Genomic DNA, 26,610 nt, shown 5'->3' with positions numbered 1-26,610 from the left:
CAGCTCTTCCGCAACCATGACGCTCTACTACAGTCTGGTGAGTACTTGACATGATAGTTACCACCTGTCCCTCTTGTTTACCTACCTTCCTCAAACTCTCTTCGCCCAACAGCCAGCACAGCGTCCTCAATGCCTAGTCTCATCTACGCTCCAGTACTTCGAGCTACCAGCCACGTTGCCTCAACGCACATACTGACAATCTTCTTTAGGTCTTTGCACTGCTCGTCTTCGAGATGGCAGTGTTCATGACACTCATCATTCCGCTGCCATTCAAGGTCAAGCGCGGCCTTTTTACCTTCATATCGGAGAACCCACTAGTCGCGAAATTACAATATGGATTAAAGGTCGGTCAAGTAGGCTCGAAACAGTAACAAGAAGTTGACAAGGGCCAGATCACATTCATATTCATTCTGATCCTATTCATCGACAGTGTCAATCGCGTCTATCGCGTCCAGGTTGAGCTGGCTCAAGCCAAATACAACCAGGGAGCTGGCGGCGCTGCGTAAGTTGACAATGATTTCGCTCACGAATCTATGAACTGACCAGCTTCTAGTGTTGTGGCAGGCAGCGAACGCATGGAGGTGCAGGCTCGCAAGTTCTACTCCCAGCGCAACATGTACCTTTGCGGTTTCACCCTCTTCCTTTCGCTCATCCTCAACCGAACCTACGTCATGATTCTCGACACCCTTCGTCTGGAGGAGAAGGTCAAGAGCTACGAGGGAGGTGGCCAGGGTAAGACCTCTTCGGGCTTGGGCGAGGCTGGTGGTCTTGGCGAGATCGCACGACTGAAGAAGGAATTGGCCAAGCGCGACCAGGACATTGAGACCCTCAAGAAGCAGAGCCAGGGCCTTAGCGACGAGTACAACCGCCTCGGTGACCAGGTCTCGCCACAAGACAGCGTGCCAAAGAAGGACCGGTAGACGATGCACATGCAACACATGATGCATGGCTCGGACAACAGGGCGCTGCGGTGAAGACATAGATTATCAGAGTTTTGTTGGTATGCTAGGGGCACATACGAGTATGGAGTAAAAATGACGGGAGCCAGAATCCCTAGATGTAACGGTATACAAATGGGCTTGCAATATTCGCTGTCCAACAAGAGTTCAAAAGTCTACATCCCCGGTCGGACTTGACCACTCCTGGGGCTTTTAAGACTTCACCAGTACGTGCGCTCTGACGAGCAGCACTCAGCTCTTGCCCGAACTTGCAAATTCTTCCGGTCCACGTACAACACGCTGATTTCAGGAGTGAGTAGAAGGCCGTCCGTTGAACTCAAACATGCTACAACTGGAACAGCTGCAGAAGACAGGCCTTAACAACTCATCACAAGCGTGCACGGTATTGTTCAAACAGAAAAGATCCTGTTCATACATTTATTCGGGTGAAATCGTCCGAATGACCAGAAGTAGAGCTTTGCAAAACGTGCCCCTGGAGCCACTCAGTCTACTTATCGTTTCAATTCACTGAATCGATTTATGCTTGGTCCGTGGTCTCTGACCTTTTCCAACCCAGTAGATTCCTACCGCAAGACTCATCCTCACCAGCCATCGCTTGGCTTTCTCAACAGTTCTATGCACCCCTTCTTGCTATTCCAACATCCCGCAATGTGCAATGGCTCCAGACAGCATCAGCGATTTTCTTAACCCAGGATCGTTCTCAGAGATTGAAGCTAACATCGCAACACTCATAATTTCCCGACATCTTATTCTTCCGCGGCTCTGGTACCTCACAAGTCAGTGTCCCCGACTACCAAGAACTGAGCCCAATAGGCAAGTGGGTGATTTAGGCTAAAGATCACGTGCGGCCACCGAACACCACTCAGAGATGGGAGGTGTGACAACGTGGAAAGGCTATGAATGTGCAAATGTTTCTGCTTGAGTGTCTCTTCACACTTCGGGATGCTTGCCGGCATAAGAGAGTGATGCTATTTCTTGCAGAATACTAGCACAGCTAGTGTAAATACGTAGTTCGTTTCAGAGTTCTAGCTAGAGCTGCAGGGTATAAGCCCTGCAGCGCCAGCACACAGCCATCCGTTGCTTAAAACCACAGGGCGGTGTCCGCGTGTCGAAAAAACGTTGCCGGATCTCAGTCTGGGGGGAGAGCAGTTTCAGATCTCAACGAGGGACAGTTGCAGATGCTTCAGCGAAAGGGATGTCGGGAATCGGCTGCACTTGAGAATATTGAGAGGCGGGCCTTAAATTGGAACCGACGTCACAAAGATCGGGACGCCTCGTATCCGCCGTGGCCGTGCCGTGACGGTGGTGGTGGGTACGCGTGCGCGTGGGTGTGAAAGTGTGGGTGTGGTCCTGTCACAGGAGCATGGGTGAAGATGTGCTCCTGCACCACCACGCAGGCGCTGGTTGGCGCAGGACTCGAGGTGTTATGTGCGGTCTGCGGCAAACCGAACGAAGGGGAAACAGATGCGATCAACTTCAAACTCGAACCGCGGTCACGGTAGTCGTTCTCCCTAAGGGAAACTGAAATAGCTAGGCTTTGTCGCGACCAAACAGCACGTCGAGGGTCTCTTTGTCGACTGTCGCGAGGGTCCGCGATCCTGTCACGATCGTCACTGCTCGTTGTCTGCCGTGGTCTGCGCCTGACGATGGCCGAGCGTGCTAATAAGATTGTTCAAGTGGCGTTTCTGTAGCGCCGAACCCTGACGGATCGCTACTTTCCCCTAACGTCCCACTACATCGTCGTTCTTGCAGGTACACGCTGTCCAGCGCATGCCCGCGGCCGTCCTGAATCGTGCGGCAGAGCAGAGCAGACCAGCGGCGACGTCTCCGTGCAGTGCAGTTTCGACAGCCATGTCAGAGGAATAGCTCGACGCGCCCGCCCGTCTGCGTGAGCAACAGCTCCATCACCTGGTCTCGGTCGGGACAGCACAATCCCTGCCATACTCTCTCGCTCGCGAGGCCCACTTGCACACCGAGCCTACCGACTGTCCCAGCGACTACCTGCGATCTCCGTCTTGATCTCGACAACACCGCCGCCCGTCCCTACGCCGCTCCTACGACGACAGACCCCCGCCACCAGTCCTAGCAGAGCCACATGCCTACCGGTGAACACCGCTGAGAATTCACACCCCCCGGCAGCAACTACGTACATCCCGCGTCGAATCACGCTGTGACGACAGCCACCATCACGACGAAGCGCAAGAATCCCTTCGAGCAGCCGCGCTTGCCATGCCCGCCGGCTAGCCACCCACATCGCGCTCAAAGACCTGCAAAAATGCCGCACGAGGAGACCTCGGCGGCAGTGGCCAGCATCCTGTCGAATTTCGCCAAACAGTACACGCCCCTCGATGCAGAATCGTTCCCGGCCTCCGCTATCGCCAATGGCATCAAGAGTAATAAGATCACGTTGCCCGGCGACGACACGATCGAGAAGCGCACGCTGGAGCGCGAACTCACCAACCTCGCCACGCGTATCCAGTTCCTCGAAGCGCGGGCGCACAGCGGTGTCAGCTCTCTACCCATCACCCCCAACGAGCCTTTGTCGTCAGCATTCCCGTCTCAGGATGCATCATCCCCAAAGGCTTCTGCCCTCAACCCTCTGAACCCTAGGCAACGTTCGGCGTCATGGGTAAACAGTCTACTGACCAAGAATGACGGCGAGCCACACACGAGGCAGCTTACCGAGGAGCAGTTCACTGTACTGCGGGAACACATCGACCAGCAAGCGCAGGAGATTAAGACTCAGAAAGAGTTTATTGATGGCATCAAGGCCCAACTCACACACCAGCAGACTGCGACCCGCGCAGCACTCGACACACTTGGGAACTCGCAGTCAATAGAACAGCTGAAACGAGAGATTGAGAAGAATGCGCAGATCAATGCGACATACCAGAAAGTGCTTCGAGAAATCGGCACTATCATCACGGCAGTTGCCAATGGTGATCTGAGCAAGAAGGTGCTTATCCATGCGACGGAAAAGGATCCCGAAATCGCAAGATTTAAGCATACAATCAACCAAATGGTGGACCAGTTGCAGGAGTTCGCAAGTCAGGTCACGAGTTTGGCAAAGCAAGTAGGCACAGAAGGACGACTTGGTGGTCAGGCTGTTGTGCCTGGCGTTGCTGGAATCTGGTCTGAACTCACCCAGAATGGTATGTTGCGATTGGAAGCATTGCGTGCATACTTGCTAAAAGCTCCCAGTAAACGTGATGGCCCAAAATCTGACCGACCAAGTGCGCGAAATTGCTGTGGTACGTCGCAAAGATAGCCCCAGTACCACCAGCAATACTGATCCCTGTCTAGGTCACGACTGCAGTCGCTCAAGGTGATCTCAGTCGCATGATTCAAAGGCCTGCCAAAGGAGAAATTTACCAGCTACAACAGACCATCAATGCAATGGTAGGGCAGTTGCGAACCTTTGCCACAGAGGTCACGCGTGTGGCTCGTGATGTAGGCACTGAGGGAATCCTCGGTGGACAAGCCCAGATCGAGGGAGTGCAAGGCATGTGGCACGATCTTACCATCAACGTCAATGCCATGGCGAACAATCTCACCGCGCAAGTGCGAGACATTGCGGAGGTCACGACTGCTGTTGCCAAGGGTGATCTAACACAGCAGGTCAAGGCACAGTGCAAGGGTGAAATCTTGGCACTGAAGACAACGATCAACAGCATGGTACATCAATTACGACAATTCTCAGCAGAAGTGACCAACCTCGCCCGTGAAGTCGGAACAGAAGGAAGACTAGGAGGTCAAGCAACTGTACACGGAGTCGAGGGCACTTGGAAGGATCTGACCGAGAATGTGAATGGCATGGCGATGAATCTCACAACACAGGTTCGAGAGATTGCAGAAGTCACCACCGCAGTAGCTCAGGTTCGTGGAATTGCAAAAGACGAGGAAATACGATGCTGACGTTTTTCCAAGGGCGACTTGACCAAAAAAGTGCAGGCTGAGGTTCAGGGAGAAATTTTGGCCCTGAAGAATACCATCAACACCATGGTAGACAGGCTTGGAACATTCGCCACACAGGTATGCGACAGGCAGTTGATGTGGCTTATTACCAAGTCCGCTAATAGTTTTCGGCACCTAGGTCAGCAGAGTAGCCAAGGAGGTGGGCACAGAAGGTGTCCTTGGAGGACAAGCCAGAGTCGAAAACGTCGAAGGCGAATGGAAGACGTTGACGGACAATGTCAACACAATGGCGAACAACTTGACCGGTATGCCAATACTCCTGCTTGCTTTCTCGACGTGATCACTGACTACTGTGCTCTGCTTAGGCCAGGTGCGCAGCATCTCAGACGTCACGCAGGCCATCGCAAGAGGAGACATGAGCCAAAGGATCAAAGTTCACGCACAAGGAGAAATCCAAACTTTGAAAGACACTATCAATGACATGGTAACGAGGCTTGATGCGTGGTCGTTAGCTGTGAAGCGGGTGGCGCGTGATGTCGGCGTCGACGGCAAGATGGGTGGCCAGGCCGAAGTCGAGGGCATCACCGGCCGCTGGAAAGAAATCACCACCGACGTCAACATCATGGCCCAGAACTTGACTTCACAGGTGCGAGCATTCGCTGACATCACGCATGCTGCGATGAAGGTATGGTTGGAAACTGGCACCCGCGCAATTCATATGCTGACAGGACGATAGGGCGATTTCACCAAAATGATTAACGTTGAAGCGTCCGGCGAGATGAACGAGCTCAAGAACAAGATCAACAAAATGGTGCTCAACTTGCGTGAAAGTATCCAAAAGAACAACCAGGCCAGAGAAGCTGCCGAACTGGCCAACAAGACCAAATCCGAGTTCCTGGCGAATATGTCGCACGAGATCCGAACGCCAATGAATGGTATCATTGGCATGACTCAGTTGACACTTGACACCGAGCTTGAGCAGAACCAGCGCGATATGCTGAATATTGTGTTCTCCCTTGCCAACAGCTTGCTCACCATCATTGATGATATTCTGGACATTTCCAAGATTGAGGCCAACCGGATGATCCTAGAAGAGGAGCCATTTTCACTGCGAGGCTTGGTCTTTAACAGTCTCAAGTCTCTCGCAGTACGCGCCAACGAGAAGGACATCAGCTTGATTTACGACACCGACGCTTCAGTTCCCGATTACATCGTAGGCGACTCATTCCGCTTACGGCAGATCATCCTCAACCTGGCAGGAAATGCCATCAAGTTCACCGAGCATGGAGAAGTTCGCGTCAAGATCTTCTCTGACACATCCGTGGAATGCGCCGAAGATGAAGTGGTGGTCAAGTTCGCCGTCGCTGACACTGGTATCGGCATTCATTCCAACAAACTAGATCTGATCTTCGACACCTTCCAACAAGCCGACGGTTCCACCACTCGTAAATTCGGTGGCACCGGCCTCGGACTGTCGATCTCGCGAAGACTCGTTACTCTTATGCGCGGAAAGATGTGGGTCGAGTCGACGTATGGTGCTGGCAGTACATTCTTCTTTACCTGCGTGGTCCGCCGTGGAGATCCCGATGTGCATCGGGTCATGCCCCAGCTACAGCAATACCGGAAGCACAACGTGCTCTTCGTGGATAACGGATTCATTGACAACTCTGAACAGGTCGCGGCTAGTATCAAAGCTCTGGACTTGGTCCCATGTGTCGTTGGCAACGGCAGGACGCCGCCGTCTGAACTCAGCCCCGAGGACCAGTACGATTGTGTTATCGTTGACAACACGGATACGGCACAGAAACTTCGAAGCTTGGAGCGCTTCAAGTACATTCCCATCGTCATGCTCGCTCCCGCAATATCGGTCAACTTCAAGACGGCACTGGAAAATGGTATCTCCAGTTATATGACCACACCTTGCTTGCCGATTGATCTCGGCAACGCGCTGGTACCCGCTCTCGAGGGCCGAGCTGCGCCAATTTCAGCTGACCATACAAGGACATTCGACATTCTCCTTGCAGAGGACAACGCCGTCAACCAGAAGCTCGCAGTCAAGATACTGACCAAGCACAATCATAAGGTTACCGTCGCCAATAACGGTCTCGAAGCCTTTGAGGCGATCAAGAAGAAGCGCTTTGACGTCGTTCTCATGGATGTGCAAATGCCCATCATGGGAGGTTTCGAAGCTACTGCCAATATTCGCGAGTACGAGAAGCAGCACGAGCTGGCGCGGTCCCCAATCGTTGCGCTTACAGCTCACGCCATGCTTGGCGACCGGGAAAAATGCATCCAAGCACAGATGGACGAATATCTGTCAAAGCCTTTGAAACCAAATCAGCTCATCCAGACCATACTGAAATGTGCGACTCTCGGTGGTGCGTTACTCGAAAGGAAATCCGACAACCGGTCTTCCATCCTCTCCGAAGATGCAACTTCTGATGCTAGCCCAGATCACAACAGACTGATGACGCCGAAACGCCCTGGTATGACCCCAAGAGGACAGACAGACAACGGACCTGCTGGCCTTGAGAGTCCAGCGATAGTTACCGCTGACCAGGAGGACCCGCTAGCTCGGGTACGTATATGATCATAATCCTGGTAAGTACACCGCTAATTCGTCTGCAGGAGACATTGCTTCGCGCCAACAGTAGCTGATAGGAAAGGATCTATCGACATGCATTCGCGGCTTTAGCTTTCGGCCAAGCCTCGTGGATAATCTATTCGGGATATTGCGCTTCTGCAAAGAAGTTAACCAACGGGTTGGGTACGGCGTCTGGTGTAAAAGCGTTCTGACTCCTCCGCATATTGTTTTTATTCCAGGCTGATGTTGTTGTATTGCATACAGACGGAGGCCAGTCGAGTGCGTTGGCTGATGCCTACGCGTGGAGAGAGTCGGCTTCCGAGCCGAAAGTACTTGCCATAGTTCGTTATGATACCAATCTCCAGCGATACATGTCGCTGGAACACCTCACATTGTACTGGCTGCAGTGACGTCTGTCCCGCATCGGCTATTCAATATTCTGAGAGCGTCGAAGGCGCCTGCCGGAAAGCGATGAAACTATATACAGTGCCCAACGTGGTACGGCAAAAGTGCCGAGATTCTTCCAGGCTTGACTAGCTAGTTGTATGTATGCAGTGACAAACTGTGTCATGCACTGTAGGTTATGCAAGGTGATAGATGCACTTGCCCGTTAGAGGTCTAGAAGGTAAGTTGTCGCTTGGCAATCTGGACCTAGGCTGTCCCGGTCCGAAGGCTAATGATCAGTAAACATTCAGCTTCCGGATTTCCCACCTGCATAATCACCACAAAACGAAAGCCTTCGGAGGGCCCGATCGCGGCATGACACTGCGTGCAAGGACTGTCTTACCAAGCAAGATTGAAACGTACAGGCATCAATAATTGCCGTCTACCAGCATTGCAAACATCGTTCTCGGGGCCCCAGGGTAATCGTGCTATTGCGACTTAAGGCCGTAACCTTGGTAAGCGGAAGAGTCGGTGCAACTATTGATGATGAGAATATATGGTCAGAGGGACTTCAGTGTTGACTGATGTTTCGCGATCGATTGCAGCTTTTTGAGACTCCACCCCGGCAGGAGGATTAGAAAACTCGGATTGTTCACTCATCAGTCACCGCCGAGTTCTCCACTTGCAAGCGACGCGATGGAGGCCCGGACACGAAATCGTCCGCAATCACAACTTCCTACTGCAAGTCCACCATCTAACAAGAAACGCAAGTCGAGTACTGGGAACTCGACGGACGAACAAAGTGGCGATGATGGTAAGAAACGAGGGCGCCCGCGCGTCGAGAAGCAAGATGAATCCGCAGCCGATCGTCGTCGCACGCAAATTCGGATGGCTCAACGGGCGTACCGACAACGCAAAGAGACGACGCTCGAGGAGCTTCGAAAGCGAGTGTCTGAATTGACCAACACGATCGAACTCATGAACAAGACTTTTATGGACCATCGTGATCGTCTCTTCGGTTCAAATCTTCCAGAAATGCAGCTGCGCGACGTGCGTAACACAGCAATGCAATTCGAATCGCTTATGAGTGCTGTGCGCAACCCGACCGACAGTGCTGCAGACGATTCAACCGCAGTAGAAAGCCACCGAGAGTCAGCAAGCTCTACTCACGGTAGTGTTGATGTACCAAGGCCATCTGCTCTGGAGCCCAAGAATGTCAACTCCTGGATTGACCGCTCGACCGTCATCCACCACCAACATCTGAGACAACGACAAGCCCAACAGGTCGGCATGGGGTATACGATGTATATGCAAGGCCAGCAGCACAACATGGACATGGGACAACACCACCACCACGATTACATGTCCAATTTCGATGCGACGAACACACAGCTGATGCCCCAGAACAACAAGGAGTCGTATCCAAATCCTCAAAACGAATTTGACATTTTTCGCGTAGAATTGCCAGAGATCACAATTCCCCCGTCGCTAGAGCCTCCCAAGACCTTCTCGCACAAAGAGTCGAGTTTCGCACGACGTCTCCATCGATTTGCTATCGAGCGTGGGTACCAACTCGTTCTCGACTATGAACGTGACCCTGCCACCTATGCCCGGGTATTCCGGCTTTCCCTGATGAGCAGAGACCGAGCAAAGTTGATGAAGATGTTGCGAGACACTCTCGATCGCAACCCGCATGACCCTCTTGACCAAGCGTCTGATCTGATCCATGTTGGCGGAGCAGGCACGCACTATCCGCGACGGGACGAATACGGCAACTTGAAGCCTAAAAAACAATCTTGGTATATGGGAATCATTGGTCCGCAAATGCTCGCTCTGCTTGAAAACGCAGCAAAGGACAGAATCAGTGTGGATATGACGGTGGAAATTGCTGGTATGGAAGGGGAATGGCTCGATCCCTATGACGTGGAAGGATATCTGGCAGAAAAGGGCATTCGCATCGACCCTTCAGCGTCCTTTGCCGAAGCTGAGGTGACTGTTCCGTCTGTTCCTCCAAGTACGACGAGCGGCACTGATTCAGCGTCTTCGTTCGGAGCCCCGACTCCACCAGCTGATCAATCGGGCTTCCCATTCTGGCAACGACCTCAGCAAGCCTACGAGAATGCGGCCATGCGAAAGCAGAGTATACCGAGCTTTGACGCGATGGACTTTGACGACGCCTGGGCTGCGAGCACGGTCGGATTCTCCGACGCGTTGACAGGAAGCTGGATGAATTTTATGCAACCGGGCCAAGGGGTGACCGTGCATCCGCCACTTGACTCTCAACAATCGGCGGCCACACCGACTGGTGCCACGGATCTCAGCTGGGACGGAATGCAATCGCCAGAGCATACGCATATACAAGCGCCTGACATTGGCTCCCCTTGGACCGGCAAGACAACTCATAACACGACCGGTCAGACGAAGAAGTCGATCATTCTCGACGTGGCAAAGTTTTTAACCAGTAAGTGGGATGTCCGCGATCCAATATTTCATAACAGTATGTAAGCTAACCCCAACGCGCAGCCTTGACGGAATCTGGTATGTGCCTCACTCGAGCACCTGGTTACAGGCGAAGCGATGTGGATCGGGCGTTGGCGTTGGCTTCCTTTGATGCGTTTCAATAGATTACTGAACTTCCGTAGTGTAGAGTTGATGTTGAAAATAACTTTATGGTCCTGGTCGTTTTCTTGTTCGTATCTTGGCGCACAGATCCGAGCCGGGCATTTCCTCGTCGCTCTGAAAGAGATCCCCTGCTCTTCAGAAAACCTTTTGCATTCTTGTTGCGAATCGTAATAGGGCCATTGGGTGCCTATATTATCCCGAACCCTTGCCGTTTGATTCTGTGCCCAGCATGGGCGGAGTGTTCCGAGGATTGTCTGTGCTGGCCATGCGCGGAGTGTTCCGGCAATTGTCTATGCTCCTCGTGGTCACGATAAGCTATGCACCCTCGAGCATGACCGCTCGGGCCCGTACATATATGTAAAGCCGGCTCTCGCACGACCTACGGGTATCAAGGCTGTAGCATTTTCGCCTGCACAAATCGAGAGCAATCTGCAGGTTCTTCCGTGGCTTAATCACGCTCTTCACGTTCCCTTCTTCTTTGCAGCCTCTTGCGCCTTCTTCGCCAACTCCTGTCTCTTCTCCTTCTTTCCACCTTTCAACAACTCTAAGTGCCCTGCTCTGCTAGCAAGAGACTTCTCTGTCAGTTCTGCGAGGCCGGACGAGTGCTTCTTTTTGAGCTGTTGCGTTTTCAAAATCGAGGCTTTTTTCGGTTTGATCACTCGAGCGCCGGTCTGTTTGCGCTGGGTGCTGGACGCTGTGTCAGTCCTGTGCACGAGGCAGATTCTAGGATGCAACATACTTCTTCGGGGCCGGCGCTTTGGATTTCTTGATTTGTCCTTGCGCCATGGTTGTGTACGTTATTTGTTTGAATCGGGTTGGAGGATCAGAAATTATGAGGCTCGGATTTCGTGGCGCGAAACTCCGGGTGGGGGCCATGCGAGACTTGCACTAGCTTGTCGTGGGCCCCAGCCAGTCGGGCCAATCGAGCCGATGTCCTCGATGAGTGGTCGAGACGGGGCTCGCGCTAACGGAAGTTCGATTTTCGGGGAGCGAGGGGCGACCAACAGCACTGCTTTAGAGCTTGCCAACCTGCACATGTTCACCTCACCATCCTTCACGAGATGAGAATGTACGGGTTTGGAGCAAAGTTCCATTAATAATTCAGGCGCCATCGCGGTGTCGCGAACGTGTGCGCGGAATTATACCTCACTCTTAAGTAAGCATACATAGATCTAGGACTGCTGGTCCTAGACAGTGGCCCACCGGGGCCACCGTTGTCAGTGTATGGCTGGTTGCTGCTGTCAAAGCCTTGGACGACGCCCCGATACGAGCAGCCTGAAGTACCATCATCGATCGTAACGAGTTACAGCCCAAACACTGCAGCAGTGTACCGACAAGTCAGAAAGTTGCCTTTTCGGTACTCTGCCACCAGTCTCGACGATCTCAAAGCACATGACGGAGGTTCCTTGGTCTCGAATATAGGATCGAATCAAGCCTTGCCAGGTCACTTGGCTTCACTTTCCTTTCCCACTGGATTGCCATCAACATCAGCCACTACAACATCACCGTCTGCATCTTTTGCCTCTTCCATTTTCTCATCGTCCATCGCTTCCTTCAGCTTCTGGACCTCCTTCTCAACGTCCTTAGGGTCCTTTCCAGGAGCGCCAGGTTCACCCATCTCCTGGTCTTCGTTTTCTTCGGCAGCAGGAGGAAAGGCGTCGGTGACATCGGGGATAGGACTCTTCGATCTGCCTCGACCAACGGCGGCCTCCATATCCAGCGTAGGTCCGCCAGCTTCTGCAGGCCTCTGTGGACCGGTATCAATATCACCGATCTCCTCTGGTCCTCTCGCATGCGGCTGCTCTTCCATACCCTCGTCCATCGCTGCTTCTGTAATTGCAGGCACCAGTGAGCCACCGTCGCGGCCAACAACACCAGGACGGTGATTAAGCAAACTTCTCGGCGTCATGGGATTGCCGTTCGGATCCATTGGCACAATGCCTGCTTCTTGTTCCTGTCGTAATAGTTCTCCTTGTGTGACCGCGCCTTGCTCTCTGAGTTGAATTTCCGTAGACGATGCTGACCCGGTGCTGGCATCACTCTGTTCGGACAACGTCGGCGAGGCGATTGGCGAAGACGTAACCTGCTGAGGGGCACCCGTACTATGTATGCCATTCACAGTGACTGTTACTGTCTCAATTCCACCAAGCCCATGTGGTCCATCTACCATTTCCGTGCCCTCGCTGTGTAGCTCTCCTTGGCTGTTGCTGTCTGAGGCAGACGTGGGTGTCAGAATATTTGATTGATTCCGCAGCCACGGTATTGGCGTCAGCAGCGCGCCGCCCAAGCTCTCATCACTACCGAGACCGTCTCTTTCCGTAATGCCATTCACCTGTGCCTCGCCGTTTGTCAGAAAGCCTCCATTCGCCGCTACTTGCAACGCTGGTAGCGGAAAGTCTGATACAGGCGAGCTAACTGAGACTATTCGATCGAGAGCACGTAAGTAGGCGGGTAGGAAGCGGTAGTGTCGTTTCGGTCGAAGCACCAGTTCTGCGAGCCGCTGAATCGTGTACGGAGGGCTCTCGGAGAAGTCGTGTTGCAGGATTTTTGTCGAAGACTGATATATGCTGAGAAGCTCTGGCGGTAGTGTGCTGTGGACAGAAAGCTGTGTTCCATCTGCCAAAAGTGTGGGTGAGGGCACGGCTTCGGTCTGCTGCGAGTCTGCTGTCACGTCGAATCCGGGAGGGAAATTCGGTCGCCCGGCGGCAATGTCAATCGGAGCGTCGTTCTCTTTCGTACTGCTCTGGCTGTTGGCTGGAGCATCGCTCTCACCAACATGAGAATTCGTGTCGGGTGCGTCGATGTCTGTGGTTGGCAGGCGTGGCGGGGGCGTCGAGGCGACGACCTCAGGATCGATGGGGGCGAGTTGATGCGTGGAATGTGGAACGGGAATCTGTGGGATGGGGAACTCGTTGTAGACAATCTGGCGCAATCAGTATAGGAAGTCGAGACATGGAGCTGGCCGAGACAAACATCGTGCAGTCGTTGGAGTAAGCTCTCAAGCACGCGAGGCCATTCCGCGCTGTCGCATATCAGCAAGGCACGAGCGCGCGCGGGTCTGACGGGGCATACATGTCTATCGAGCCGTCGCGCGCCGCCTGCTCCAGTATTTCCTCGTCGGAGAGCATGTCGATGGTGTTGTGGTTTTTGGCGCAAACTCGTCAGAGTTTAGAGTCGTTGGAAGTTGGAAGACGCGCTTTGGCGGCTGCCAAGCCAAAGCTCTGTCGGCGAGTACCTACATCACTCATTCACGAAGCTCTGTGCACGTCACTCGATTCACTGTTCGTTCCAAAAACAGAATGTAAGAAGGTGACAGTAATGGGATTATTTTAACAGAAGCTCGGCCGAGTCCAGAAGTTTACACAAACAGCCACTCTGGCATTATGATTATATTACTCCCTCGCGATCCTTCATGCTCTGTAGTGAGAAACATCATAGCTCCTCCCACTGGACGAGCCTGAACTATTTGCCGTTCACATTCGGCCTTTGTTTCATTCCACAACAGACCCCTTCAACAAACATGTCCACCGGTCGGCTGGTGTCACGAATGCTTACTGTGCTCGTCGAGCCTTCTTCAAATTATTCACAGCAGCATTCGTGCGTTCAGGAGTCGCAGCAAAGACCATTCCCGGCCATTCAACGGTAGATCGTCAGCCCTGAGATCCTTCGATAACCAGTAGGCTCGGCTGAGTAGCCGTGAAGCGTTGACCTGATGACTGAAAACAGGATGGCGCTTATGCTCGACAGTTGCTGGTCAATCTGGATCGTTCTATGCCTGGGTTTGTACGCACGACGACAAGCGAACCCGCCGCTTAGGCACATTTTTGCTCACGGAGAAGCCTCGAACTGCTGCAGATGACCATTTGAGACTGTACGAGGCCTTTGTCGAAATAGAAATGCCGAATGCGTGATCAGATTGCCTCATGTTCTGGTTGGACTTGGGCTCCTGCATGTGAGCTTGACAATTTCAAGCCCCACTGCACAGGCTGTCCCAAGACGCCATCGAACCAAAACTATCCTGGCAGTCGATCGGACATACTATCGATGCCTGGTCTCGTCTTGGAATATTTTTCATCAAGACTTTAGTCGTACCTGGCAAACTGACCCAGTGATGCATTGTAGGTTTGATACACGCCGGAAGCTGCATCAGCAATTGACCTAGAGCAAAATTCCGTGCATGTTGAACTCGTCCTGGTGGCTTAGAACAACAATCCTGTGGGATAGATCAGTCGCTGCCGCTCCGCCCTGGCTCCTGAGAATCCGCCGCGGGCTGCGAGCTTGATCGAGAAGCCTCGTCGTCTGGATCGGGAAGAAGACCATTCGGCAATGCGATGTTCAGAGCCTGTAAGATCTTGAGCATCTCCTTCTGCTTTCCAACCTCGGTCATTCTTTTCGTGCGCCGCCGCAGATCAGCTCCGATCTTGTTCTGCGCTGCAGATCCCTGGTACCTCCAGTTGGGCTGAGGGCGACACTTGTCAGCGCGCATCTTCAGCCATTTGCGCATGGATTCCATCGTCTTGGGCACCGTCTGCTCGGCTGTGTGCAGCGTGATGGTAAGATTCTCATTCTTCTTCAGATGTGTCTCTTCGTGGGGAGGCACTCGCTTGATCCAGGTGAGCAGGCCGTCGAAATTGAAGTCCGTGACTGCACATTTGATGGGGCACGACGCGTGCATCAGGGGAAGAACCTCATTGCGGACCTGTCTCGATGTTCTCGTCAAAGCATGCGGCATCTGCAGGCCTCGAATGCGGTCCTCGGGGTCCTTCGAGTTGAGAGGCAGGATGTGGATGGTGACCTTTTCCAGAGCGAGCTTGTAAATCTCAATGCGCAGCTCGGCGGGCAGGTCGAAGAATGACGTCTTGTCCCGTGTGGGCGGTGGCGCCCGAGGCGGTGCGGGCTGCAGAGGTCGCAAGGTCAGCAGCGGCGGCGGCATGGTGGTGCTCGCGGGTGTGGGTGTTGGAGAAAGGAAGCCGAGTGACGGGCAGAGGGTGGTTTTGTCGGGGCGCTGACTAGCTAGCTTTGCATGATCCCACAGTGCAATTACTGGAGCTGGGAAACGTGGTAGAGAGGCAGCGCTACCCCCGAAGGCGAAGGTAAGCAGCCAAGTGCGGTCGCTGGAGAGCAGGCGAGCCTGGATCCTCACTCCCTGTGCCGGAGGCCGCTGGCGCCAGAGAACCGCCAGACGAGGCGGCGTCAAGGCGCTCGCGGTCGTCGGGCGAAGTGAAACAGAGGCCGACGCTGGCCCGGGACACGATTGCGCAGAAAACGTCGCCGCTGCTGCTCCGCAGGGAAGAGGGAAACGGGGCGGCGACGAAAGTGAGGTCAAAGGCGCGCGCCTGCCGTCGATCTTCCCAGGCCGGGCCCTGCTGCTCATCAGGAAAGTGCTGCCAGACCCGCGCGGAGAAGTCGCGGCCCGAAATAGCTCGTGTCGCTCTTCCTGGGCCCAACTTTCGCGTCCGCTGCTCTCGTGCTCCACCACCACCGCACCCGGTGTGCACTTCGACATCATTCCTGCGCGAGCGACGCATCCGGTACGAGACGGGGCGAAGAAAGACAATGCATTGCTATCGAGGAGAAGAACGTCTTCCTACCACACGGCACCACACCGCCCACCGCCCCGACACTCCACGCCGCATCCAGCCCCATCGCCCGCCACCGTGAGGCCTTCCCTGTCATGGCGACTCAACGCACCCGCGCGCCGCTGTGCACTGCTTCGTACAGCTCGTGCAATTCTAGGTGGTTGGCGCTATCCATCGAGTACTTTCCCATGTGACCATCGCGGACAGCGTCGAGATGCGCTGCAGTCCCCGCCTCCTTTGTCAGCAGCATCTGCTTGCCCCACGACAAGTGCACCACGCTCTTGCTGATGAGCTTTGAGCGGAAACCTTGTTGAACAGTGATGGGCTGGTTGTGTCTGTCCCGCACGTCGGGTGGGAGCCGCCTGCTGCCCTCCTTCTCAACCTTGATCTCAGCTGCCGCAAGAGACCTACCGTACTGGCGATAGGCGACAACAGCAGGAAAGACCACAATGCGGACGATGGCCTCGGAATTCTCCTCCTGCTTCCTCAGCACCGCTCGTTCAAAGCCTCTGTCGTCCGTCACCTTGTCGTACGGGCTTGTTCGAATCATAGTCGCAAGATTGAGCGCCTCCATGCTGGCCGGCTCAAATTCTTCATCCTTGAAGGCTGGTGACCAATAGTACACCACATCTGGTGCTCGCCGGATCAAATGCGAGATCGATGCTGCGTGCTTGATAATCTCGTCAAGAGCCTTGAGATCTTCCTCGCCCATACCACGAACAGACCTGCCCCATGCGTTTTTGCCAGCCCAGAAGGGCTTGAGCATTTTCGCAAGCTGGTGCCGGACCCGAAATACACCTTGCGCCAACAGATGTGCATCGATGCGGTTCTGGTTCACCAATGCCGCGCGTTCTCGAGTGCGCACGAAGCCTGTACACCTGTTAGCGGTTGAAGTGCGGAAAGACATTGCGTGGCTCACCATCATGCGTCTTGCCGCTCGTATCGATGCTCTCCAGCTTCTCCCGCAGCTCATCGTCTGCTCCAAACAGATAGTCGCCAAAGACATGTTCCTTCAGGGCCCGAGCCACGACACCCATCACAATCGCTTTTCGAGCTTCGGCATCGGTCAGCAGCTCCTTCCACCCTTCTTCCCCTTTTCGTCCACCCATAGCGATCGACCCGATATAGCGCACGAGCTGCTCCTTGGATGACTTGAGAAGCTTATCTGTGTAACCCGTCTCTGTCTCGGAGACCAAGGGCACACGACTGGCAAATTCCACGAGCTTCCCTTTGAGCTCTTCAATTCCGAGCACCAACATTTCGTCCTTACCATTGTTATCTGAGCCGGCATCAGAGCTCTGTTCAAGGCGCGCACGAAAGAGTGCTCGGCCTACATCCTCGTCGAAGCGTGTAGTCAAAGTAGGTGGGTTTCCCCTGTCGCTGGGTCTAGAGTTCCCGAACTGCTCATCGATATCCGATGCTGCTTCGGAACTGGCAGACGACACGCTGTCAGTAGACCCAAGCTCCGAGATGTCGATGTCCATGGCCCCATCATCGTCTTGAGGCCGGGGTCTGTAGCGTTCCTGACGGCTCCGGAAACTGCTCTTGCCTGGACTTTGTGTCTTGTGGGGCGATGGTCTGTTGCTACCTGTACGCAACAGCGGCTCATTATTGAAGCTCACACCTGGTTTGCTGGTGTTCCTGGACGAAGCAGGTCCCGGGCGAGCCTTACGCCCGCCGTTTGGTTGACTTCTCCTCATCTTGGGTACGGTCAGAAGAAGCGAAGATGGGAAGTCCAGACAGATCAGCTGCGAGGCCTTGTCGACGTCGTCGGAACCGCGCGGACAGTCAGGACCGTGATGTTTGCGACAGGTCCAACAAAGCAAAGCATCGTTTGCCCGCAAGCATGCAAGGAGCGAATTGCTTTGTTATCGAAGCATACATTCCAGAAATGTGACTGCGCAACGTCACGAGGCACGTGCTGCAACTTCAAAACATGGCCGAAAACGATCCTTTGGCCAAGGTGAGTCTTATCTTGCAGACCTCCACTACTGACTACTATAACACAGTGAAGTTTGCGAATGCAACCACTCTATTGCGCAGGATGTCCGACGTCTACATCTGTTCAGATTGATTATTTTTGCCATTGGTGGTTTCACCTCATCATCATTCTCAGGCTCTTGAGGCTGGGGAATTCCGGCAGCACAAAGCACATTGGCGACTAATCAATCTGCTTGGGGCCATTTCGAACCAGAGTACTGATCGAAGATGGAGAACGGAAACGCCTCGCAAGGCTAACTGTGATGAACCCTCGCCCTCGTGTATGCTTCATATGATGGGTTGCATGGCGCCTGTTGGATGTGCACGCGTTCAGACACTGGCCAAGGAGCCTTTCTTCCACCTGAGAGACATCCCGCCACGATATCTACCTCACGTACGGTGTCGTGTCCAATGGGGCTGCTGCTCTTTCTGCTGCCTATGCCGCTCTTGCCACGAAAAACCAGTTCATCACGGCACAGTTGCACGAGTGCACATGAGCTCAGTCCAGCAACAGGCGAGTAGTCCGGTTTGAAAGGCCTTGCCGACGTAGTGACAATGCCAAGTGTGGCGATGCATCGGGACCAACATTAGTCGCCAATTGCCAAGCTGTTTCTCGCGGGCATCACCTTTGTCGCATCGTTCTCGCTCCACGTGGAATGCCAGAAGACGGTGGGCGATGAGGCGGGAAGACAGATAGAATAGGACAGAAGACATGATAGAACAGAACAGCCGCCTTTCTAGATCCTCACGTGACAGGCACAAGAGACTCAGCCTCAGCTCTCTGACGTATCCTCAGCTTCGCATGTAACGGTGTGTGCCACCCCTCCACAATGCTGCCTCGAGCGGCAAAGCATTGTGGTGATTTGCTGGACGGAGCTTGGTGGGTGTGATGCGCGTATATCACGATGCGCCATGCACTACTGCTGCCAACTTTTCTGTGTTACCGCTCTTTGCTCGCATCTGCCACTCACGTCGCCAGCCAGCGCTTCTCTGTTCTTGAGTGAAGCAGCCCGGCGCTTCCAATCCACGACACTTGACACTTGCGACCAACACTGACAAGCAGACGGCATTGCAGCATGGCTTCGCACGATGATCCCAAGCTGCTCTACGCAATCAAGGGCATCAAGGCCTACCACATCCAGGATGGACAAGAGCAGGATCTCTGCCCATCGGGCCCACAGACACTCTCGTTGCTCATGGTGCCCACCGCCTCAGCCTTCGCAGACCCCACCACAGCAGGCGGTACTCCAGACCAGGACTTCTACCTACATTTGAACCTGCCGCCCGAGCTCGACCTACCACTTCCCGCAACGACGCAAGTCTATCACCAGCCACCCACGAGCTATCTGATCCCACGATGGGACATGGGTCCAGGCGCCGGCGCCTTCACCCGCATTGAATTTCCCAAAATTGGCAGCGGCGTCACCCAGGACGACGTAGACACGTTCGAGACGATCCTCGCCCAATGTACTGCATTCCTCGAGCGCGCGAAACCCCCGAACCCAGCACAGAAGAGCGAGAAGGGAGGCGTCTACAATCCCCAAGACTACGCGCCGGGAGGACAATTCGCCCACGATGATGTCTACGGCAAGAAACATGGCGAGATTGTGCTGATTGATGAGGACAATGGCAGCGTAGTGGGTGAAGTAGCAGGTGATGCACAGATCATTGAAGATTCGAAGCTCAAGCCAGGGTCGAAAGATCCCGTCGAAGTGCAGATCAGCGAGGATGGCAAGAGGATCGAAGTTCGGCCAGTGTCTGAGGAATACTTGCGCATGGCCCGACACCCAGCCTACAAGGACAGCAGCATCGTCCAGAATGCCGCGACAGCGTCCCGTCTGCTCGTGACTTCGTCATCGTTCGTTGGCAATTGGTTCACGAAAGGTGCAGAGAACTTTACCAGGAGCACGAAACCAGTGGCCAAGCCTGTCGAATTCAAGCCGGCAACCCATCAGCGAGCACGAAAAGTGAACACGTTCACTACAAGCGTCGCTTCAACCTCGAGCAAGACAATTGGACAGATTGGCAACCATATCCAGAACTTCACTGCAAAGGCCAGCGGGCACAAGAAAGACCGACCCCATAAGGGATATGACGAAAAGGGCAACCCTCTCGACAAGAATGATTACAAGCCAGGCATCTTGAACAAGAGCATGATTGCATTCACGACAGTGATGGACGGCATTGCAACAAGTGGCATGACGCTATTGAATAGCAGTGGGGCAGCTGCAAGTACAATGGTGGGACATCGGTGGGGCGCGGAAGCTGGATCGATCGCTGGCGAGCTTGCAGGCGGTGTCAAGAATGTTGGCCTCGTCTACATCGATGTGACCGGTGTGTCGCGAAAAGCAGTCATCAAGTCCGTAGCGAAGGGAATGGTGATCGGCAAGGTGCGCGGTGGTGGCGAGGTGGTCGTGGGAGGTGGCGACGGCGGTGATCTTACTGATGACGAGAAGAAGAGGATGGAGGCCGAATACAGGAAGCAGGCACAAGCGCAGCCATCATCCTCTAGCACGTATGGCGCGGCACCTGAGGGTGGCTATCTGCCTACCAGCGAAACGTACGATCCAGCAGGCTTTGGTAATGCCGCACCTCCAAGATACCAGGAATTTGGGCAGCCCGGAGGAGGGTCTGCTTCACACCAGTATGATCAGAAGCGATAAGGATTAGGGTGTTGAAGGCATTGAGCACAGCGCATGAGATACCACCAGCAGATCGAACTTTCTAGCAGCATGAAATAGCATACAATGTACATGAGTCAACTGAGATTTGACCTCATTCACGCCCTGCAACATCGTGTTCGTGGCTGTCTTCAGCCTAAACTTTCAACCCTAATCGCTTCCATCAGCGGCATGCCACTTCCTACATAGAAAATGTCACCACTTTCCATCTCCTCTGAACACTCCCCAATTTTTCGCCAAGAACAATGGCAGACCACAAGACATGTCCCCCGCTCACGCGCGAGTCTGTGAAGGCTGCTCATAAGCGTATTGAGCCCTACATCTACCGCACGCCAGTTGCGACATGCGAGACGATAGATCGAATCGCAAGCACAGCGCAATCGGAAAGAGATGAAGGGCAACCTGTTGGACAAGAGAAATCCAATGGCACGGCGAGGCCGAAAGTCAGATTGTTCTTCAAGTGTGAGAATCAGCAACGTATTGGTGCTTTCAAGGCTCGCGGGGCATTTCATGCTTTGGGCAGATTGATTGAGGAGGATGGCTTGGAGAATGTGAGGAAGAGGGGCGTTGTGACGCATAGTAGTGGTGAGTCTCAATCATGAATTGTCTCCTAACAAGACCCGAGCAATGTGGATCGTCTTAGAGATGTAGACCATGCTGATGCGAAAAGGTAGGTAACCATGCACAAGCGCTCGCTCTCGCGGCAAAAACTCATGGAGTTCCCGCGCACATTGTCATGCCCGGTATCAGTACACCGAGCAAGATCGCTGGAACGAAATCACATGGCGCGAATGTCATATTCTCAGGCTCGACTTCTGATGAGAGAGAGGCGGTCGTGGCGGATGTCATCAAGGAAACTGGTGCTACGCTTGTGCCGCCTTATGATCACCCGGATATCATTCTGGGACAGGGCACTCAGGCTTTGGAACTGGAAGAGCAGGTTGAGGAGTTCTTGAAAGGTGATCAAAAGCGCAGTGCGAATGGGAAAACGGGGCTGGATGTTGTAGTCGCAGGAATAGGTGGCGGAGGCATGCTGTCAGGTGTTGCGACTGCTTTGCATGGGACAGGTGTCAAGGTGTTTGGAGCGGAGCCCAACTTCGAAGGTGCGAATGATGCTGAATTGGGGTTGAAGCAGAACAAGAGAATTGAGAAGGTGAAGACTTTGACTATCGCAGATGGGCTGAGGACACCTGTGGGTGTGATTCCGTGGTCAATCGTTACGGATAAAGAGAAGTTGGAAGGAGTATATTCTGTGAGTGAAGAGGAGATCAAGGCTGCTTTGAGACTGGCTATGGAGAGGGCGAAGCTGTTTATTGAGCCGAGCGCCGCTGTGCCTTTGGCTGTTGTGTTGTATAACGAGGACTTCAGGAAGAAGATCGAGGAGATACCTGGAGGCGAGGGGTTGAACATTGGTATCGTCCTCAGCGGAGGAAATACAACGGTCGAAGCTATTGCTAAGCTGTTCGCCCCAAGTGAAAGGCAAGCAGGGCAGGTTGGAGTTAATGGTGAAAAGGTTGCGGAAAATGTTGCTGGTTAGGCATCGGGCTGCGATGAAGGCATAGCTGATAACATTTCAAAGCATAGAGGATAGAAATACACGTGTACAGCAGCGCTTGGGCGGCAGCCACTTCATCGTGTTGATTGCGTTGGCACAATCCAGTCATTCAAGTGTTGGGCATGTGAAGTTGATGCCTGAGGTGAATGTGAGAAGACTGATGTAATCACTTGGCGCGGGGTGCTCGTAGTTGCCTCTGGAAACTGTGGCGGAAGTAACCGATTGGACCGTGCACTTTGGGCGTAAAATCACTCCTTCGCAAACACTCAACAAGCTCTTGTGCCAGTCACTCCTGCACTTCAATAACCTCTCACTCGTCGGACTCGACCACAAACGAAGCTCGATAGTCGATTACTGCAACGTTCGCGACAGCGCGCACCTCACAACCTTACAACACACACCGACCGCCAAACATGGCAGAGGCTCAGGCGACTCCCACTTTCAAGCTCGTGCTTGTCGGTGACGGAGGTACTGGAAAGGTGGGTCATACTACGCGTGTAAAAGAGTTGGCGGGGTATTCAGCTTGTTATGGTGGAGGATGGCGGCAGCAGGGGCGGCAGTAACAGCAGAAAGATACTGACAACAAATCTTCCAGACCACATTCGTCAAGCGCCATTTGACCGGAGAGTTCGAAAAGAAGTACATTGCAACACTTGGTGTCGAGGTCCACCCACTTGGCTTCACCACAGTAAGTGACACCACCGGATTTGCAATACGTCCACGCGCGGCTACTGACTCTCCACCTAGAACCTTGGCCAGATCCAGTTCGATGTGTGGGACACCGCCGGTCAAGAGAAGTTCGGTGGTCTCCGTGATGGTTACTACATCAACGGTCAATGCGGTATCATTATGTTCGATGTCACATCTCGCATTACCTACAAGAACGTGCCAAACTGGCACCGCGATCTCGTCCGTGTTTGCGAAAACATCCCGATCGTTCTCACCGGAAACAAGGTCGATGTGAAGGAGCGAAAGGTCAAGGCCAAGACCATCACTTTCCACCGCAAGAAGAACCTCCAGTACTACGACATCTCGGCCAAGTCCAACTACAACTTCGAGAAGCCATTCCTGTGGCTCGCTCGCAAGCTCGTCGGCAACCAGTCTCTGGTACGTGATATGGCGCGACACAAGGGTATCGAAAGCATGTACTGACCAGATCGCAGGAATTCGTCGCAGCCCCAGCTCTCGCACCACCGGAGGTTTCCGTCGATCCAGCCGCCATGGAGCAGTACCAGAAGGAAATGGCAGACGCGGCCAACATGCCACTCCCAGACGAGGAGGACCCAGACTTGTAGACACTGGGCACAATCACAACTTACGAAGTCACGGCACGATTAAGCATCAGGTCAGGATGGAGGTTGCACGTAAGCGGGACAGCGCACGCGCAAGACTGCCCGCAGCTGAGATGGCAGCAAGGTCACACGGACCAGGCGACGGACATGACTTAGCGGTTGGTGTACTTTCTTCATCCCTTGAGCATTTCACGATGGCAATTTGCTACGGCATGCCATTCCTCACGAACCTCTAGAGAGAGCGCGAGGACACTTGCAAAAAGCGATGGCGTTCAACACATGCTGAACTGCATGAACTAGATAGACGAACTATACTGTAACGAAAAGCACGTTGATGCATTCGCAGGTGCCCCGCTTCACTTTCTCTTGGGTCAACTCCTGTTGTCCTACTACAGCTCGGTTCGTGCAGAAACAACCATCGACCCGCAGATCACAGAATATTCCGGTCCGCATCGTTCAGATCAGACCTTCTCCGATGCCTCCCACCTACCCCCACCTTTTTGTCCTACGACCATGTCAAGTCTTCTGTCCCCGCAGTGGGGCCCAAACCAAACGGTGGCTTATCACGGATGACAAAGCCTTATACCGTCTGACTGGATGCCATGAGCGTCATGTCTTGGCCAGGTCTGATACTGACACTTGCGACGGCGGCCAGTTCGGAGATAACGACTAGACCCAGGGCGCCAACAACGGTTGTGAGGCCAAATGTGCACGAATGCTGGCCCGATGCCTCCTCTTATGGAATGTCAGCAGAAGCACGGGTTGACCAAGTTGTGCTTGTAGGTCCACGGAGGCTCCCCAACTCATCCTACGTCCTATCTCGACAATGGAGAAGAAGCCGGGTGAATGTTTGGGAGACCTGCGCGTATGATGTTTCAACAAAGGTCAAGCCAAGGAAGGCCAAGAAGATCAAAAGGTCATGCGCAAATTGGGGGTTGGAACTGTTAGTGCCAAGGTATGTCTATTGTGATATGGAATCCAGGTCCAGAGATTCTGCCTCATGGATTTGCTAAACTCCAAGCTTGACGTATACGCACACCAGGAACCAACACGCGCCGTGAACGACTTGCCAAACCGTAGCGCGAACTACACGGAGTCTGCCAGATCCTATAGTGATCGAGCACGGACTGCTTGCGAACGTTGTGAAGACCGTGGTTGTTCATTCTTGGCAACTAAGATCTGAGACTCCCTACCAAAGTGCTAGATGCATTTCGCGGGGTATATATGAAGGCCCGCGCGCATATGCTCCCATGAACTCGATATAGGAATCACCGCGATCATCGAAACTTCTCCGCAGCATTTCTCCCGCAAGCATGGTTTCAACAAGCATGCAACTCCGCGAAGACCAACAGATCAATATATGGAGCCTGCCTCAGGAGATAAGAGACATGATATACGAAGAAGCCTTGGCGAATACTGATGCGCCTGGCCAATTGCCCTCTGAGCTCTACCGCGTCTGCCATCGAATTCGTCAAGAAACACGCCGTCTATACAAACACGGGAAGATCCGCTCGGAAGTCTTTTGGAACTATTGGAAGCCGCTCTCATACAGTATCTCCGATCAGAACACTATTTTATCGTACAGGCAACTCCACATTCGGACTCCTCAAAATCCAAGTTTCGCCTCATTACGCCTGGACTTCATTATGAGCCACGCGGTTACAGGCCATAGACGAGTCTCCATGGTAAACCTCTCCCTCGCCTCGGAAACGGGAGAGATACTTCCATTTAGGCTCAGACCCCGGCTTGACATCGTTGGGCCAGATCTCTATGCACAATCGAATTATCTGGTCGATGTCGCGATTGCGAAGGTGCTGGAAGGAGCGGGACATCGTTTGAGTAAGACAATAGACTATCAAGATGCTCGACAGAGGAAAATGGGCACTGATCTGTGTTGCGAGTTGGATAAGAGTGTCCGTCGCTTGAAATCGGGTTGGACGACTGTAATTTTGAACCAGGCAGATGTTTGAGTTGTCAACATTCTGGTCGGGCTACAAGACAATGGAAAATACGAGAGAGGATCTTCCAAATAGCACGCCTGGTGATCTGTGTGACCGGACAAGTGAGTCCTGGTGTCTGCAATATTCTTGCTTGCTTTGATAGAGTAGCTTCGTGATCTCGTCTGTCATGATGGCAGGTACTTCTTCAATGTGGACAATTCTTGCATGACTAGATATGGCATAGTCTCTTCCTCTGCACTTCTGCTACAGAAAGGATGGGCAGTCACGGTGGTGCATCGAGAGCCGTGCAAGCATAGCCGTGCAGCTTCTGGGGCTAAAGATGTTCTCAAAAGTACGCAGTCGTGTTGCAAGTTGCGCACAGCTTCATACTTACATCATCGACGGGTCGTTCTTTCACCCGGGCTTCTGCATTCCTGTTCTTCACTCCGACAACATCCCTCCGCTCCATCTCAGATACAGTTTCACCCAACATGGACAATCTTTCATCCAATTCTCAGGCCAAAGCTCTCGAGAGTCTAGATAGCTGGAAGTATCAAATTCTGTTCGGCATCTGGCTTGGAGGCACAGCCTTCGCATTCCATCGTATCCGACGTCAGCCATTTCGGCAAGCTGTCAAGGTTGAGCAGTACGAAACTGTATTCAAGAGTACTTCCTTAGCTGCAACAGTCGCGGGTATTGCGATGAGTGGAAGGGCCAACAGAACCAGACCGAGGGCTTTTTGAGAGAATTGCCCGCACTGCAGCAAAGTCGACATTGACATGTAGACATTGCCCAAAGTCCCTACAACTCGAGTACTTTGGGTCTGGTCACTGCTGATATAGTCTGGAGATCGGTCAAGAGCATTGGTAAATTCACGGCCTTTCATGGTCCATGCTGTCGTCCAGCGCCTGACCCCAGGCACTTAGACAATCACCCCAGCCTGCGGTGCCGGCCACGGCCCATGATCGACCTCAATTGACTCTCTGGATCTGATTGACAGATATCAGATCTTGTTGGTCATAGACGTGCGTCAACATCCCTAGCCATGGATGACGCTGCTTTGGCTTCCCGGCACTTGGGAGTCCTCTCGGGAAGCAGATAAAACACACGACTGGTGTG

The 26,610-nt window shown here is 53.5% G+C and overlaps 11 protein-coding genes across 11 annotated transcripts; 7 read left to right on the top strand and 4 right to left on the bottom strand.

The window, feature by feature from the left end:
- Positions 1 to 16: 16 nt before the first annotated feature.
- CKM354_000583100 (uncharacterized protein) lies at positions 17 to 920 on the top strand (the record flags this gene model as incomplete). The annotated part of the gene is made up of 4 exons (XM_044801121.1): positions 17 to 37; positions 210 to 344; positions 393 to 502; positions 554 to 920. The coding sequence occupies 4 exons, from the start codon at positions 17 to 19 to the stop codon at positions 918 to 920; spliced, it is 633 nt and encodes a 210-aa protein (XP_044657056.1).
- A 2,314-nt stretch (positions 921 to 3,234) lies between these two features.
- CKM354_000583000 (uncharacterized protein) lies at positions 3,235 to 7,532 on the top strand (the record flags this gene model as incomplete). The annotated part of the gene is made up of 8 exons (XM_044801120.1): positions 3,235 to 4,111; positions 4,161 to 4,210; positions 4,263 to 4,835; positions 4,887 to 4,991; positions 5,053 to 5,179; positions 5,240 to 5,559; positions 5,611 to 7,452; positions 7,503 to 7,532. The coding sequence occupies 8 exons, from the start codon at positions 3,235 to 3,237 to the stop codon at positions 7,530 to 7,532; spliced, it is 3,924 nt and encodes a 1,307-aa protein (XP_044657055.1).
- Positions 7,533 to 8,538: 1,006 nt separating this feature from the next.
- CKM354_000582900 (uncharacterized protein) lies at positions 8,539 to 10,466 on the top strand (the record flags this gene model as incomplete). Its single annotated transcript, XM_044801119.1, has 2 exons — positions 8,539 to 10,303; positions 10,366 to 10,466. 2 exons carry the CDS (start codon positions 8,539 to 8,541, stop codon positions 10,464 to 10,466), a joined length of 1,866 nt encoding a protein of 621 aa, XP_044657054.1.
- A 459-nt stretch (positions 10,467 to 10,925) lies between these two features.
- On the bottom strand, positions 10,926 to 11,250 carry CKM354_000582800 (uncharacterized protein; the record flags this gene model as incomplete). The annotated part of the gene is made up of 2 exons (XM_044801118.1): positions 10,926 to 11,151; positions 11,204 to 11,250. The coding sequence occupies 2 exons, from the start codon at positions 11,248 to 11,250 to the stop codon at positions 10,926 to 10,928; spliced, it is 273 nt and encodes a 90-aa protein (XP_044657053.1).
- Positions 11,251 to 11,908: 658 nt separating this feature from the next.
- On the bottom strand, positions 11,909 to 13,592 carry CKM354_000582700 (uncharacterized protein; the record flags this gene model as incomplete). Its single annotated transcript, XM_044801117.1, has 3 exons — positions 11,909 to 13,387; positions 13,438 to 13,486; positions 13,537 to 13,592. The coding sequence occupies 3 exons, from the start codon at positions 13,590 to 13,592 to the stop codon at positions 11,909 to 11,911; spliced, it is 1,584 nt and encodes a 527-aa protein (XP_044657052.1).
- Positions 13,593 to 14,689: 1,097 nt separating this feature from the next.
- On the bottom strand, positions 14,690 to 15,397 carry CKM354_000582600 (uncharacterized protein; the record flags this gene model as incomplete). The annotated part of the gene is made up of 1 exon (XM_044801116.1): positions 14,690 to 15,397. The coding sequence occupies one exon, from the start codon at positions 15,395 to 15,397 to the stop codon at positions 14,690 to 14,692; it is 708 nt and encodes a 235-aa protein (XP_044657051.1).
- A 749-nt stretch (positions 15,398 to 16,146) lies between these two features.
- Positions 16,147 to 17,743, bottom strand: CKM354_000582500 (uncharacterized protein; the record flags this gene model as incomplete). The annotated part of the gene is made up of 2 exons (XM_044801115.1): positions 16,147 to 16,913; positions 16,963 to 17,743. 2 exons carry the CDS (start codon positions 17,741 to 17,743, stop codon positions 16,147 to 16,149), a joined length of 1,548 nt encoding a protein of 515 aa, XP_044657050.1.
- A 1,356-nt stretch (positions 17,744 to 19,099) lies between these two features.
- CKM354_000582400 (uncharacterized protein) lies at positions 19,100 to 20,686 on the top strand (the record flags this gene model as incomplete). The annotated part of the gene is made up of 1 exon (XM_044801114.1): positions 19,100 to 20,686. One exon carries the CDS (start codon positions 19,100 to 19,102, stop codon positions 20,684 to 20,686), a length of 1,587 nt encoding a protein of 528 aa, XP_044657049.1.
- A 263-nt stretch (positions 20,687 to 20,949) lies between these two features.
- Positions 20,950 to 22,241, top strand: CKM354_000582300 (uncharacterized protein; the record flags this gene model as incomplete). The annotated part of the gene is made up of 2 exons (XM_044801113.1): positions 20,950 to 21,289; positions 21,379 to 22,241. The coding sequence occupies 2 exons, from the start codon at positions 20,950 to 20,952 to the stop codon at positions 22,239 to 22,241; spliced, it is 1,203 nt and encodes a 400-aa protein (XP_044657048.1).
- Positions 22,242 to 22,672: 431 nt separating this feature from the next.
- On the top strand, positions 22,673 to 23,554 carry CKM354_000582200 (uncharacterized protein; the record flags this gene model as incomplete). The annotated part of the gene is made up of 4 exons (XM_044801112.1): positions 22,673 to 22,738; positions 22,855 to 22,947; positions 23,007 to 23,366; positions 23,423 to 23,554. The coding sequence occupies 4 exons, from the start codon at positions 22,673 to 22,675 to the stop codon at positions 23,552 to 23,554; spliced, it is 651 nt and encodes a 216-aa protein (XP_044657047.1).
- Positions 23,555 to 25,982: 2,428 nt separating this feature from the next.
- On the top strand, positions 25,983 to 26,234 carry CKM354_000582100 (uncharacterized protein; the record flags this gene model as incomplete). Its single annotated transcript, XM_044801111.1, has 1 exon — positions 25,983 to 26,234. The coding sequence occupies one exon, from the start codon at positions 25,983 to 25,985 to the stop codon at positions 26,232 to 26,234; it is 252 nt and encodes an 83-aa protein (XP_044657046.1).
- Between the last annotated feature and the right edge of the window lie 376 nt (positions 26,235 to 26,610).

Source organism: Cercospora kikuchii (genome assembly GCF_019650295.1).
Source record: "Cercospora kikuchii DNA, contig_00003, whole genome shotgun sequence".
NCBI lineage: Eukaryota > Fungi > Ascomycota > Dothideomycetes > Mycosphaerellales > Mycosphaerellaceae > Cercospora > Cercospora kikuchii.
This window is presented reverse-complemented; position numbering and strand designations above follow the sequence as displayed.